This window comes from Leptonychotes weddellii, chromosome 1 (assembly GCF_054177405.1).
Source record: "Leptonychotes weddellii isolate Sample4059 chromosome 1, ASM5417740v2, whole genome shotgun sequence".
NCBI lineage: Eukaryota > Metazoa > Chordata > Mammalia > Carnivora > Phocidae > Leptonychotes > Leptonychotes weddellii.
In genome coordinates this window covers 77401528-77416421 of record NC_138369.1, presented here as the reverse complement: position 1 = coordinate 77416421, position 14894 = coordinate 77401528, and the positions used below count along the sequence as shown (strand labels likewise).

The 14894-nt window shown below is 38.4% G+C and overlaps 1 protein-coding gene across 18 annotated transcripts in view; it reads right to left on the bottom strand.

The window, feature by feature from the left end:
- The window catches only part of TMEM108 (transmembrane protein 108), a 547759-nt gene that overhangs the window by 135599 nt on the left and 397266 nt on the right, over window positions 1-14894 (bottom strand). For 8 of the 18 annotated variants that reach the window (XM_081826313.1, XM_081826326.1, XM_081826345.1 and 5 more), the window contains one exon: window positions 4420-4505. Coding sequence is in view for 7 of the 18 variants with exons in the window: in XM_081826359.1 (XP_081682485.1) it covers window positions 4420-4459 (40 nt within the window). In the remaining 11 variants the exon portion in view is untranslated. Of the gene's footprint in view, window positions 1-4419; window positions 4506-6434; window positions 6577-14894 lie in introns of all 18 variants that reach the window. The other 10 variants (XM_081826322.1, XM_081826415.1, XM_081826388.1 and 7 more) reach the window with 3 other exon arrangements.

The following is a 14894-nucleotide window of genomic DNA, read 5'->3' as shown; positions in this document are numbered from 1 at the left end:
GTCATGTTCTTAAAGGTTTGTGATGATGCTTCTTACCTTCCATTATTATTTCTTTTAATTAAAAAACTGTGATACAGCTTGGGAAAAGCAGTCTTGACCATGTCAACTCCTTCCTCTGTAGAATGGGATTAATGATAATTAATGTCCCACTTGCTTTGATATTCTGAGGTATTCCGAGGATCAAATTCTGTGAAAATGTTTTGTGAACCAGAAAGTCCTATGTAAATGTTACAGTAGAGTTCCTGGTTAGGTTGTACCCCTCTCTTCTAGACAGAAGGCCCAATAAGAAAACTTCTATGTGCTGTGTTATCTCACTCAACACTATCTTATGATAGTGGGTGGTCATATCCCATTTTACATATGAGGTGCATGGAGGTAAAGTAATTTATCTAACGTAAGCTACATACTCAGTGGTAGGGCTAGGATTTGAACCCAGGTCTGCAGCTCAGAAACCCAGGTATTCTTTGCACTAGCTTCACACCTACTTTATGGTGTAAAAAAAGAAAAATGAATGCAGTATTTGTTTTTTTTACAGAACTGTGAAGGTTCTCATCACCACCCTCATCCTCGTTTTCATTTGTTCCAAAATATCATATAAAATATGTTAAACTTTCCCAAAGGGCTAAAACTGGCAGGATGAAACACTCAGTATTATACTGTGGAATGGAGCCCAAGAAATAAAACAAATTAGACACAGTCAATTGTTATAAAAGTAAAATAAAACCTCAATTTCCCTGCCTGCCAAAGACTGCATCCCTTACCCCCTATCAGACACAAATAGCCCCAGTGACAACTGTTTGTGATGCAGTAATCCAGAGAGAGAGAGCCTGGATTTCTTGATTTCTTTCTCTCTTTCCTCCCTCCCTCCCTTCCTTCCTTCCTTTTAGCTTCACCTGACATCACTAATAGGATGCAAACTTTATCAATCATGGGTTAGAACCACTCATAACTAGCCACAGGGACAGCAGAAGTGCCACACACTGATTTTTTCTGTGTGTGGTGGAGGCACCAGGCAGGATGGAAAAAATGGGCATGAACAAAGAAGTCAGAGAGACCTGGGTATGAATTTCAACTCCATCACTCACTACGTAGTCACCATGGGCCAGTCCTTAACTTACTCATCCGTTAACACTTCTTCATCTTGAAGCATTTGCCTCTGGAATGAATGAGATGATACAGGTAAGCTGATAAGCAGATGTCTGTGAACACAGTTGGCACTCAGTGAGCAGACTCTCTGATGATAAAGACAACTCATGAACTCACTCATGTCCATTAGTAAGTGCTTTTTCATTTTTTTTTTTTAACAAATTCTGTAGTAGACTAAAGAGGACTATAAATTCTTACTATTCTTCCCTTTGAGAGTTGGAGTCCAATACCTCTCCCCTTGAATAAGGGATGGTCTTAATGACTCCTTTGGCCAATACAGTGTGACTGAAGTATTGCTCTTGGGTTTCCCAGCCTAATTCATAACAAGACTTGTAGGTTTTGCCCTGGCCTCATAGCTGTGAGCTGCCATGTAATAAGTCTGACTACCCTGAAGCCACTATGCTGTGAAGAAGAAGCCCTACTTAGTCACGTGAAAAGGCCTCAGGGAAAAAAGATGTTGGGTGGGCCCCAGGCTAGTCCAGCCTCCAGGACACTCTACCAGGTTTTCCCCCCAAATTAAAAACATAACTTTTCTGAGTTACATAAGGTAACATAGTAAGTTTATATTGACCCTATAGTTCTCAAGTCTGTTTCAGACACTGAAAAAATAACATATTGTTTGTGGACAGCTTTAATCCAACTGTAACTTAATAATAATTGGCTGAGGAAAGACATATACCAGCTCTTGAGTGCCTATGTGTGCCAGAATTTAAGTTAGCTTGGGTTTTACCAAATATCCAATTCTCTTAAGAAAAAAATGCTATACATAACAAGCCCTCATCTCTATGAAATTGTGAAAAACATTCTCTGAAGTCAGACTAATTGACCCAGTGCCCCAGTGCTTGACCCTGGACTCCCACAGCCAGCTACCTTGTAACCAGGGTTGTTTATTAAGAGCCACCACCACCTACCTCCTAACTAGCTGGAATCTACCTACACTGGGCTGCTTGCATTTCCAGGCAAGCCTGAAAACAATGAAACTGTTAAGACAAAGTTGATTTCTGCAGATATCTAGTTAATGTTTGAGGAGAACCCCTTCAGTTTTCACACATGCTCCACTTGGGAGGATGGGCCTCATTAGCATAAGACTTGATCTCTGACTCATGGAATACTTAACTGAAGCCTTTCAAATCATATACGACCTTATAACATTACGCAAACTTCAGGGCATACAATCAGCATAGGTGAACTCAACATTTTGCTGCTTTCCAAATCTACTAAGCTCTCTTTCATTTCCTGTTTCTTCCTCCTGCAAAACCTGCTTCCCCTTCTGGGGTGGGGTGGGGTGGGGTGGGGTGGGGTGGGGTGTGTGTGTGTGTGTGTGTGTGTGTGTGTAATCCTATTTAACTTTCAAATGTCCACTCTCCCATCAAGGCAGAGTTAATTATTCTGTGATGACATTGCTTCTTCAATCTATAAAATCTTTTTTCTAACAAGCAAGTTTACCATTTAAAAAAAGGCAACAGGGCGCCTGGGTGGCTCAGTTGGTTAAGCGACTGCCTTCGGCTCAGGTCATGATCCTGGAGTCCTGGGATCGAGTCCCGCATTGGGCTCCCTGCTCGGCAGGGAGTCTGCTTCTTCCTCTGACCCTCCTCCCTCTCATGCTCTCTGTCTCTCATTCTCTGTCTCAAATGAATAAATAAAATCTTTAAAAAAAAAAAAAAAGGCAACAGATACAGATGTAGTGAAAAGAAGGGCCACATGCACCCCAATGTTCATAGCAGCAACATCCACAATAGCCAAACTGTGAAAGGAGCTGAGATGCCCTTCAACAGATGAATGGATAAAGAAGATGTGGTCCATATATACAATGGAATATTACTCAGCCATCAAGAAAGGATAAATACCCACCATTTGCATCAACATGGATGGAGGTGAAGGAGATTATGCTAAGTGAAATAAGTCAAGCAGAGAAAGTCAATTATCATATGGTTTCACTTATTTGTGGAACATAAGGAATAGCAAGGAGGACATTAGGAAAAGGAAGGGGAAAATGAAGGGGGGGAAACCAGAGCGGGAGATGAACCATGAGAGACTATGGACTCCGGGAAACAAACTGAGGGTTTCAGAGGGGAGGGGGATGGGGGGATGGGTTAGCCCAGTGATGAGTATTAAGAAGGGCACATACTGCATGGAGCACTGGGTGTTATCCACAAACAATGAATCATGGAACACTACATCAAAAACTAATGATGTACTGTATGGTGACTAAAAAAGGCAACAAACCCACAGTTCTATAGGATGCATGGAGAAAGAACATGAGAGAGTCCATGTAAGTTGGCAATATTTCACCAGGCTGAAAACAGGGTGATGTGATCTGTGTTTCAGGGATTAGAATTCAGTGGCAGAATAAGTTAATTAAAACACCTAACCAAAATGCCTTCTATATGTAAAGTGCTTTGCACTGGGGGTACAACATAACCTGAACTGATAAATTCTAAGGGGGAACTGGTGATTTGCATCTCAATCTCTTATGTTATTTTCTTGGCAAAAAGTTAAAAAGGAACCAACCAGTCTAGGAAAGATAGATCTTCTGTATACTTCAGCAAGAACCAGACAAGCAGAATGAACTCCAGGTTTCTCCAACTCAATGGCTTTGGTTTAATCTGGAGTGGGCAGTGTCTATTGTCCTAAGTGGATCAACCTGAACATCAAACCCACCAACTGGTATTGGCTTTTACATTCATTCAGTAACAATTGCAATTCCAAAGGCTATACAGTCACTCTGGGGCACCTGGAGATTTGTGGCACAACCCCCAAAACACATGAGCAACATGCATAAAATCGTAATCACTTTTCATTCTACCGTCAAACCTAAAGAAATCACATTTTTATCACTTGTTATTTAAGGACACACATAACTAAGCAAAACATTCCAAGCCAAAGGCTGTATAGTCACCAAATGGTAATGGGTTCTATGTGACAATATCCACAAAACACAGTCTACCATTCCTTCTCCATGAGGAACCTACAGAAGCTCATACTGGAACCCTTTATTCTGCCACAAAACCAAGAGCAATAATGTTTTTGACACTCATTCTTGAATTAACTATTCTTAACATGCCAATTTAGAATTATTATAACAGTCTACATTACAACTGAGGCCCAAACAACAGGATGACTTAATGCTTGATACTTTAAGTACCTAGACGAAGCAGAGGGAAAATTTTCTATTGAGCAAACCCTGGTCTTCCTCCAGAAAATGTTTAAGTTTCTGGCACTGGACAAATAATAACAATGGTATATTCTAAAAGAAATGCGATATCAACTTACTTAACAGTTGGCAATAGAGGGCCTGTAAACTTCTCTTCATGGTATCATCTGGTCCTGCTTGTCCTCCAGTTTATTCATGATTCTGTCTAGGAAATTGGGAAAAGAAAATTGTTACACCTGGCGAACATAAGTCAATTCAACAATCAGAAAGAATTCCACTCAACATGATCCTGGTTGTAAAGCCTAAAATCCCTGACTTTGAAGAGGAAAATCCTTGGAATGGATATACCACAGTCTAATTAGATGTTATATAAATACTAATTGATCAATTGGTTAAAACCTGAAACTATACATATCACTAAAGGAAACTCATGGGCAATCAGACAATGAATGTCTGACTTAGGAACTTTTGAGGACTTCCAATTAACCTCCCCCTGAATCTCTAGTTTTTAAACAGGAGAAACAAAAAATTTCTAATCTTATTCCCGTTATGGTGTTCAACCAAACAAAACAACCCAAAAAGCTTCACCACACTTGAAGTTGTATTATGTTAAATAACTTTTCCATTATTTTCTCGTTATAAAGCATAATCCAGTATAGAATACTTGGAAAATATAGCTAAACGAAATAGAGATAATATATAAGAAAATACAAAATTACCTCTCTCTGCAGCCTTTCAATGTGCACTTCTATTGGTCTATCTCATTTTATCTATTATATTTTTTGTTTGTTTTTAAGTAGGCTCTATGCTCAATGTGGGGCTTGAACTCACCACCCTGAGATCAAAAGTCATATGCTCTACTGGACTGAGCCAGGTAGGCACCCTCTCTATTGTACATTCTAATTTTTCTTCCTAGCAGAAAAATATTCTTGTGTTTATTTTAAATGGCACACAGTATTTCCTTAAGGTAACTTCTCATTAGACTACAACTTACTCAGTGATGGAAATTTATAATTTCTTTACATCCTTGCCAATAAATAGCAAATATTTCATCTCATTGTTCTAATTTGCATTTTATAAGTCTATTAACCATTTGTCTTTTTAAAATTTTTAGTTCACATTTGACAAAGGTTCCTTTTTTTTGGTCAAAGATTCTTTAGTAAGGCTCCTGAACCTTTTAGTAAGGCTCCTGAACCTTCTCCTAGGTCCATCCATGAACTTCCTTATAAAGCCTAGTTTTAGCAAGAACTAGATTAGCAAACTGCTAAGTCAGTTTGACCAGAACCCTCTACTCGCAATATCTGATCAGGTTCCTTATCCTCCATCAATCCCCAGGTGATAATTACCCTGGCCTGTGTTTAGCAAGAATCTTATTAGGTTAGTTTAGCCAGAACCCTTTACCCCTGATGTTTCCTCTCAGTAATTTTCTATCCACTGACCACCCCCCCACCATCCTTGGCTATAAATGGCCACCTGCCCAAGTTGTATTTGGAGTTGAGCTCAATCTCCCCCACTGTAAAATCCCATTGCATTGTTCCCTATACCTATCCTGATAGTCCTGAATAGAGCCTGACTCACCATCTTTAACAAATGTCACTGAATATCTTTTTCTTTAACACTTTAATGATTCTCTACTGGCATGCTGGGTTATTTTCTCATAATACCTCAAGTGAAACTAATTTATCTTTCAAATGTTTTTATTGAGATATAATTCATGTATTATAAAATTCAGTCTTTGAAGTATACAATTCAGTGGTCACTAGTATTATTCAAGTTGTGTAACCATCATCAGTACCTAATTCCAGAACATTTTTCATCACTCTAAAAAAAAAAAAACAAAAACAGAAACAAAACCCCCCCCAAAACAAAAAACCAACCAAACTAAAAAAACAAAACCCCAAAACTGCTATGTTTATTAGCAGTCATTTCCCTTCTCCCCTCCTCCCAGTCCCTGGCAACCACTGATCAACTATAGATTTGCCCATTCTGTACATTTCACATAAATAATATATAATGTATAGTTTTTCTATATGGCTCTTTTACTTAGCATAATGTTTCTTAGGACCATCCATGTTGTAAATCATGCTTTTCCCCCCTTTTTGTAAGAATTAGAAATACAAACAAACACACTCACACACAGCCATGGTTAGAGAGGCCTTCCTTAGTCCAGGATTACATAAATAGTTGCCTGTATTTTCTTTTGGTATTTCTGGATTTCCTTTAGATTTGTTTCTGGACTTTGTGTTATATTTTACATCTGTTTGCTCATTCTTCCACTATAACAAAAAGAGTTTGATTAAATTAAACTCTTGGTAAAGTTAATCCCCCCATTATTACTCTTTTTAAGATTTATCTTGTTCTCTGAATGTTTTTCCCTTAAATTAACTTTATCATTTTATTAAATTCCAGAAAAAATATCATTGGTATTAGAGTTGTACTTATCTTCTACTTGCTTTAAAGACTTGATCTCTTCAAAACCAAGTGTGGTGAGGAGAAAGATAATATTTTAAAAGTTGTAGTTCTGAAGATCAGAAGAATTTAGAGAGAGAGAAGCACTTTTTTGGGGTGTATGCACAATAGCTCAATGACTATGTAAAGCCCCACCCACCACCCTAAGGATGAGGAAGAGGTCGAGAAAGACATAAATTTTTCTCCATTATAAAATAACAGGAGATTTCAGTTCTGACAGGCTAGGAAAGAGGGGTTTAGCAGTCCAGAAATCAGAGGTTGAAGAGATGATACACAAGACATGCTGAGAGACGGAAAAAGAGCAATTCCAAAAGACAGAAATAGGTGGGACCTAAGAATAAAAGATAAAATGAGAAATTCCCCAGGGAGGAATGTATAAACTTTAAACTTTAAAATGTATCAAATTTTTCATTGCTTGTTTTATGCTATTGTTTTTACTTATACACTACATCTATTCTCCCCCACAATGCTTATCTACCACTAGTACCCTCAAAATCTCAGCAAAAGTCTTATACAAAATAGTCTAATAAGTGGTGCTCAGCTGGGCAATGACAGAACAGAGACTATGTCTTAAGACAAGGGTGACCAGGAACAGGAAGGGGCCACAGGAGTCATAAGCAATGGTTAGTGGGCATCTATGGAGGACTGAGGACATTTTAAGTGCTCAATTATAAAGCAAGTAAACATATGAATGAATAAATAAATGATTAAGTAACAGGAGAGCAGAGAAATAGTTGTTTATATTGATCAAGGCAAATGTAAGCCCCTTTCTCATCTCTAGAAATGCTTAGAGGTTTCTGAAGAAGTCAGATTTTTGACAATACATGCAACAGAACCATTTTATTCACATATCGAAGAAACAACTGAGCTCATAAATCCAGGACACTTGGTATATCTGGCTTACACAGGATTATCCCAACTACAAGCACCATATGGCTTGTATTTATTCAAAATTAATCTTTATTTAGATCTTTTTTGTGGATTTTATAGTTTTGTACTGCTTTTCCTTTACTTGAGTTCTACAGTCTAGTCAGATTCATTCCTAGGCATTTATATATATATACTTGCCACTGTGATGGAATTTCTGCTTCCATTGTATCTTCGAATTACCTCTGTATGAAAATGACTCAGTTTTGTATATTCATTTTGTGACCTAACCAAACTCACTTAGTTCTAATGATGGTTTCTCACCTGAGTCTCTCGGGTGAGACAAAGCAGTTGTTCTGCTTTGGATAGACACAATGGAGAGGCACAATGAGATTCCATCTAAAGCCATTTTTTAACCAGATCGTAGGAAACATTCACTGTAACTGGTCCCTCAGGGAATAACTTAGGACCTCCAAGGATGACAACGAATTTCTGGGATGAAATTCTAAGAAAGTACAGTTTACAGCCAAGAGGTTGAAGAAAAGAAAAATAAGAGAGGATGATGATGAAAATATTTGCCCAAACATGCAGATACAGCGGCATAGATGGGGCCCTCACTGATAACTAGTTCAGAGTAAACAAAGAGGTGCAAGTAACCTGAACCACTCCTTGAAGAAGGTGAGCCTAACAGAATCCTGCCTCTCCCCTCTTTGGCTTAAATGGAACACTTATATCTAGTCCATTGATTCAGGAAGGGACATTTTTCTCTTTCATAGATCACTTAAAATGTTTCAATTAGAAATGTCCATGTAGCAGGGAAAAAGTAATAAAGAGGCAAATGAAAAGCTCTTATGTGAACTTGAAATGACAAGTTCATAGAGAAAAGGACTAGCCAGGAAATCCTGGAAAACAACATAAAAACATACTCTAAAGCCTCTACATAATCAAAAACTATTTGCTATTAATACATGAATAGACCAAATTATATATGGAAATTTATACGGTAAAGGCAGCATATTAAATCAATAGGCAAAAAAGATGAACTTTTTGAGATAATAGCAGAGTATACAGGAAAAGACAAAATTGTACTAATTCCAAATATGATACACCAGCATAAATTCCAAAGGACCAGACCTTTAAAGGTAAAAAAAAAAAAAAAAAGTATACAAATACTACAATAAAGGGTAAATTCTTCTACTGGGAGTAGAGAAGCTTTGTTAAATCCAAATCAAAGTTTGAAGCAATAAGGAGAATATAAACTTTATTACATAAAAAACTACAAAGTAAAAACTATAATACAAATGAAAATACAAATAATATACAAATAAATGAAAAAAATACAAATGAAAACCTAGAAAAAATGTTCAGCTTATAAAAAGCAAAGAGTTAATATCCCTAAAATTTATCTGTAACCCCCAAATCAATTCTCACAGTGCCTTAGCAATCATTTGCATACATACTCAGAGTGGGGAAAATTTGAATTGCTCAACACACATGTTCCCAGTTGAGGTCAAACAAGGCAGTGCTCTGTCATCACCATCTTCTCCCTCTTCTTGTTTTAGCTCTCATACTGTGAACAAGTGTCCTTTCCATAGGCTATTTAGTACCATGTTTTGAGCATTTTTTGTACTTTTTTTCTTGTTATCTTTGTTTGAAATGGTCCCCAAGCATTGTGCTGAAGCACCGTCTAGTGCTAAGTGCAAAAAGGCATGAGTTATGGTGCTGTTGGCTATAAGTTAAAAACTAATGAATTAATAGTATATATTACATAAGGTATCTAGAAACACTGTTTCTATAAACAAAAACACATATAACCTAAGGTTATTTATGGATCAATTGACAAAAATATGACCTGAGGCTCACAGAAACCTAACCCTTTATTTCCCCTGAGAGCAACAGCTTAGTATTCACTAGTTCAGTATTTGTGAAAACTTTACAGAATATAACTACCATGAATCACGAGAATCAACTGAATTTGAGATGAGCTTTAAAATATTTTGTGAGGCAAAGAATGAAGATGACCAACAATTCAAGTGAATAATAGAGCTGGCACAAAACAGAACAATGGCTCTCCAACGCTTTAGGACCCAGGAAGAGCTGATTAAACTGATGGCCAACACACATTATGGTGCCTTTGGAAAATGAGGGGAGAGAAGAACAGGAGAGTTGACAATATCAACTAACCTCACAGTCCTCCATAAAAGTTTGGTAAGGAGCATACATTTCCATTTTATAGGCAAAGACACAGATACCAAAAATTCTGTCTTTGCTCGAGATCACGCCTATCAGCTGTGAGGACCTTGAACTAGTTTCTAGACTCCTCTGATCAGTGGATTTCTTGTTTGTAAATGGGTAAGAACAGTACTTAATATGCTTGCTGCAAAGACTAGACAATGCATGCAAAGCACTTGTCCCTGTGCCTGACACACAACGAGGGCTCAAAGCAAATACCTAATAGCAGAAGGCAGGATAATGACACATTAGGCCACAGCTCACCAACCGTCTCTTAATTGTGCTTTCCCTAAACTAGATATGAACCAAAGACTTTGGAATATCAACCAAATAGTCCCTTTTGTTAGATCCAGTGTCTTACCTAAATTGAATTTAGAATTTACTTTTATGGTGTAAGTTAGACTTTAAGTTGTTATTCATAATTTATACCTTTGTCTTCCTTACAAAGGATCTAAGGAGGCTTACTAATAGATGCAAGTTGTATAACAGAATTATTAACATATCAACGCACATTAATAATATCAGAAAGGGAGATCCAAAATTATGTGGAGAAAGGGGGGATTAATTTTACTATAGGGGCGCCTGGGTGGCTCAGTCAGTTAAGTGTCTGTCTTCAGCTCAGGTGATGATCCCAGGGTCCTGGGATCGAGACCTGAGGGCTCCCTGCTCAGTGGGGAGTCTGGTTGTCCCTTTCCCTCTGCCTCTCCCCACTGCTGGTGCTCTTTCTCTTTCTCTGAAATAAATAAAATCTTTAAAAAATTTTTTTACCATAAAATGTAATTGGACAATACATTTCTCTCAGAGGTTCCTAAAAATAAAGGCAAAAAAGATAGCATTATTTTTTTTTCTGGCTGCATAAATAGAGGCACAGTTTGTATTTTGTTCAGAAATACTACCCTTAAAAAAAAAATACTACCCTTTTCTGACACTAACTTCTAAGATAAGATCGTTAGACAATTTTTGATAAGCATTAGCATCCTCAATAGCAGTTTTATAGAATATGAACAGAATATTCTTGGCATGGCTGCTCCTTATCAACCCACAATAAAAGCTAAAGTCTTGTGGTAAGTAGTGATTCAGGGAAAGCATTTCATGAGCCAGGCACACCATGCTGTAGGGGAAAAAAATCAGATCACTGAGTAGCTTTGCCATGTGCCCTTGATCAAGTTACTTAACTTCTCTGAGCATCAGCTCCCTCATCTGTAAATGAGGCTGACTCCTAAATCAGAAGATTGCTGAGAGAATTAAATGAAGTAAAGCACCTCCTGTGTATCTAGTACATTGCATGGTGTCTCTCCCTTTTTCCCAAGCGAATGGTATATAGACATGCTGCTTTTGATCTTGTGAAGATAGAGAAAACTAGGAAAATGAAAGGAACTGATATTCAGCAAGTCACCCCAGGGCCTGAGAATCACGACCACTGGATTACTTCAGGAAAGCAAATATGAAGGTTTCTTGGCTCACTTACATCATATGTCATAAATGGATGCATGTGACCAGAGGGCTAAGTTTGGGTTATAATATGTTTTTAGTCAAATTCTTTTGATACAGATGATTTGCATATTAAACAGGAATATCCTTTACTTCCATAAAGAGATGTTATCATTTTCCTGAAACTTGTGGCCCTCCTAATCTTTCTTCCAAATTTTCTCGTTTTGAGCAAGAAATATTTCACTTTTCTCTGAACCTATGATCAACAGTGTGAGCCTGATTACAGTCTGTCATTTTGCCTCAATCCTGGGAGTTTATAGGAAATAGTGGTGACTATGGTGAACTTGAAAGCATGAGGGAATGGTATTTTTAGGCTGCAGCCAATTGTGAGCAGGAAAAGTCTTTTTTCCCTTAAGCTGAAAATCTTCACAAAAATTTTCCCCCTAAATTTTTAAGAGAAGCCATATATTTAGATGTCTCTCCCTATTTTAAAATACTAGCAATTAATTCACATGGGGCAAGACTATAAGCCAAAAAAAAAATAGAGGACAGTGTGATTTCTGATTAATAAAGGCTTTCCTGGGGGCGCCTGGATGGTTCAGTTGGTTAAGCGTCTGCCTTTGGCTCAGGTCATGATCCCAGGGTCCTGGGATCGAGCCTCACCTTGGGCTCTCTGCTCAGGGGAGCCTGCTTCTCCCTCTCCCTGCCCCTAGCTCCCCTTGCTTGTGCTCTCTCTCTGTGTCAAATAAATAAAATCTTTAAAAAAAACATAAAGGCTTTCCTGGTGCAGAACCTGCATGAGCACTTTTCTACAAACTGAGGAGGAGAATGATGTCTATATGAGGATCCTACTGATGGAGGAAGCAGTGCAGATCTACCCTCCACCCAGGCTAGTCCTCCAGCAACCCTGGGAGCCAGGATCTCACTCAGTAAACTCTGAAGGATGAAAAGCACTTCAGTAGTGCTCCTTTCTCCTTTCTTCTCTCCCCCTTTATATTTTCTTCTCTGAAAAATAAAATACTGGAGGCTGTCAGATCCATGAGATGCTGAATTCCAAACCAAAAGGCAAAAACTGTTCACCTTCTACTAAGGAAAAGCCTACAAAAAGGAATCAATTAATGTGGATTCTGCTTGGAGGACTGAGAAGTAACTGCCTGAGTGTTCCTCAAGACCAGCTGGAGTTTATTTGCATGTGCTGGGGGAGAGGGTTCTGCTGTCCAGGGCCACTGAAGTCAGCAATGGGGTAAAAATTGGACCAGGAGCTTGAGGCTTATTGGAATGACACAGGCTTCTTTCTTCTAGCATTACAGTGTATTAAGGCCATTTATCTCATTTGAGGAGACAGAAAGGTGCTTCTGTAAGGTGAAGAATACATACCACACTTTCCCTTTTATGGTTTTGGTATTAAAGACTGTACAGTGAGGTCAGGGAATTAAATGATATTGTAGCAATGCCAAGTACTAAAGGAGGACGTTTCATCATTTTGACTGCACTGCTTATAAAAAAGATTATTTCTTCTCCACAGCAAACACATTCATTTTTCTTTTTTCTTTTGCACTGCCTGAAAAACATCTCCAGAGATTGAATTTTGGGTCCTAAAAATATACGTATTTCCTTTGGGAAGCAGGCATTTGTCCTAAAAGATGTGCCAAGTTTTTACAATGGAAACGGAGGGAAAGCCATATGAAATAGGCAAAACTCTCATCAGAATGTTTTACATGTGGAAAGAACATTTAAATCATGATATATACTTTGAACATGCAACACACTTCAGTATGTGAAATTAGTCATAATATCATAGTCCTTGCTAAATTTTAATTTTGATCTCAAAAACACTTCTTTTTCTTCCATTCCTTGTCCTTAGCTTCTCCCATCCCACTTCAATCCACATAAAGACTTCTGTAATTTTTGAGCTAGTGTGAAGACAGTTTTAGTTTGTGGTTTTGGTTTAATCTTTCAAAATATCTAATTTATGACAGGTGATTCCATAGGATAGGTAGTCCGTTCAATGCACAGCTGGGATAAAAATTCAAATGAAATGAAAAATTACATGGGCAAGAATGAGGTGGGCCAATATAAAACATATATAGCCTGAAGTTTGAGGTTCTATGGGTTCTACCTCAGTCTGCAGGCAAGGCCATCAGAGGAGGGCAGTGCTGTCTGCTACCAATTCAAAGATGTCCTGCAGCTCAGTGTCTGTAGTGTGCAAAGTCACTCTCTATGTGGTACAGGAGCAGGTAGTCACCCCTATGCCACCCACCAACACCCAGGGAAGGGAGGAACAGATACAGCCATTCCCTGAAGAGCATGGATTAAGAGCACAGGTAAGATCAGTGTGGGCAAGTTCAGTCCCACAGTGAAGTCACAATATTCCCAGCATTTCTGATGATTCTCAACATTATGCTCTGCTCCAGGACGCTTGAAGAAAATAATACATTTCATCTCATCTGTGAGGGACTTAAACAGCTTATTTAACTACATTGATAATTAGACCTTGCTTTAATAACTGGATGGGCTAGAATAAATATCTAGAAGTACCAAAATTAGTATTTCCAAAACTAGCTGATGGTCAAAATCTATTTTTAAAATAGATTCCTAAGTCTTTCCCTCAGGAATTCCAATTCCCAGGTTCTTAGATGGAGCAATTATAAAAGGCTTCTAAGATGGCTCTTCTGATCAGCCAAGGTTGGAAATCAAGAACCTAATCTAGTACTTCTTAATCCTGACTGTACATTAAGAATCCTGGAGAGATGTACTAGATCAATTAAATCAGACTTCCCTGGGCTTCTAATGTGTAGTCAGTCAAGAACCAGGGACGCTTACCCCAGCCTAAAAGAGCACTAGAGCCACAGTGAGGCCAGTCCTGCTTGTTCTCATTCCTGAGACTGGCATTTTACGAGAGATGGAGGAAGTGGGATGATTGATGAAACCACATTTGCAAGTTATGTTTAAAACAGAAAATGACTGATTCAGTGTTTCTTAAATATTTAGATCCACAGCCTCTCATGCAATTTAAGTTTTATGCAACATGAGTTCTTTGTGATATTTTACCCACTCTATCTCTGATACACCTCTCACTTTTTCTTGCTACTTGGCTTCATAGGGATGTCAGGAAGATTAAGGAGATAATGACTAAAAAGGGAGAGAGAATGAGGTTCAGTGAAGTAAAGAGGGTGTGGAAGCTACATGCAGACTAAGAGACTTGGCATAAAGCTGAAACCACCCTTATCGTCAAATCACTTGTTCCCAAGGTAGACTGATGTTCCTTTTCCTGAAGACTGCATTCACAGGGGAAACAGTGGTGAGCCACGCCACAAATTCTGAGCGGGAGCAGGGAGGATAGGCCACACCGAAAGGGCCTCCTTCCTGTGGCGACCATAACCAACCACACAGAAAGAAGCAGGGCAAGAAGATACAGTATAAGCAGCAATCAGGCTGGAGATCCTTTTCTTTGGGAAATAACGAGTACTGCAAAGTACTAAGTACTGCGTTAGTTGCACAGACTGGAGCTGGGAATAAAAGCAAATGAGACCTGATCCTTGCCCTCAAGGAGCTTACAGTTTAGCAGGGGGAACAAATATCATGGCAAAAATCA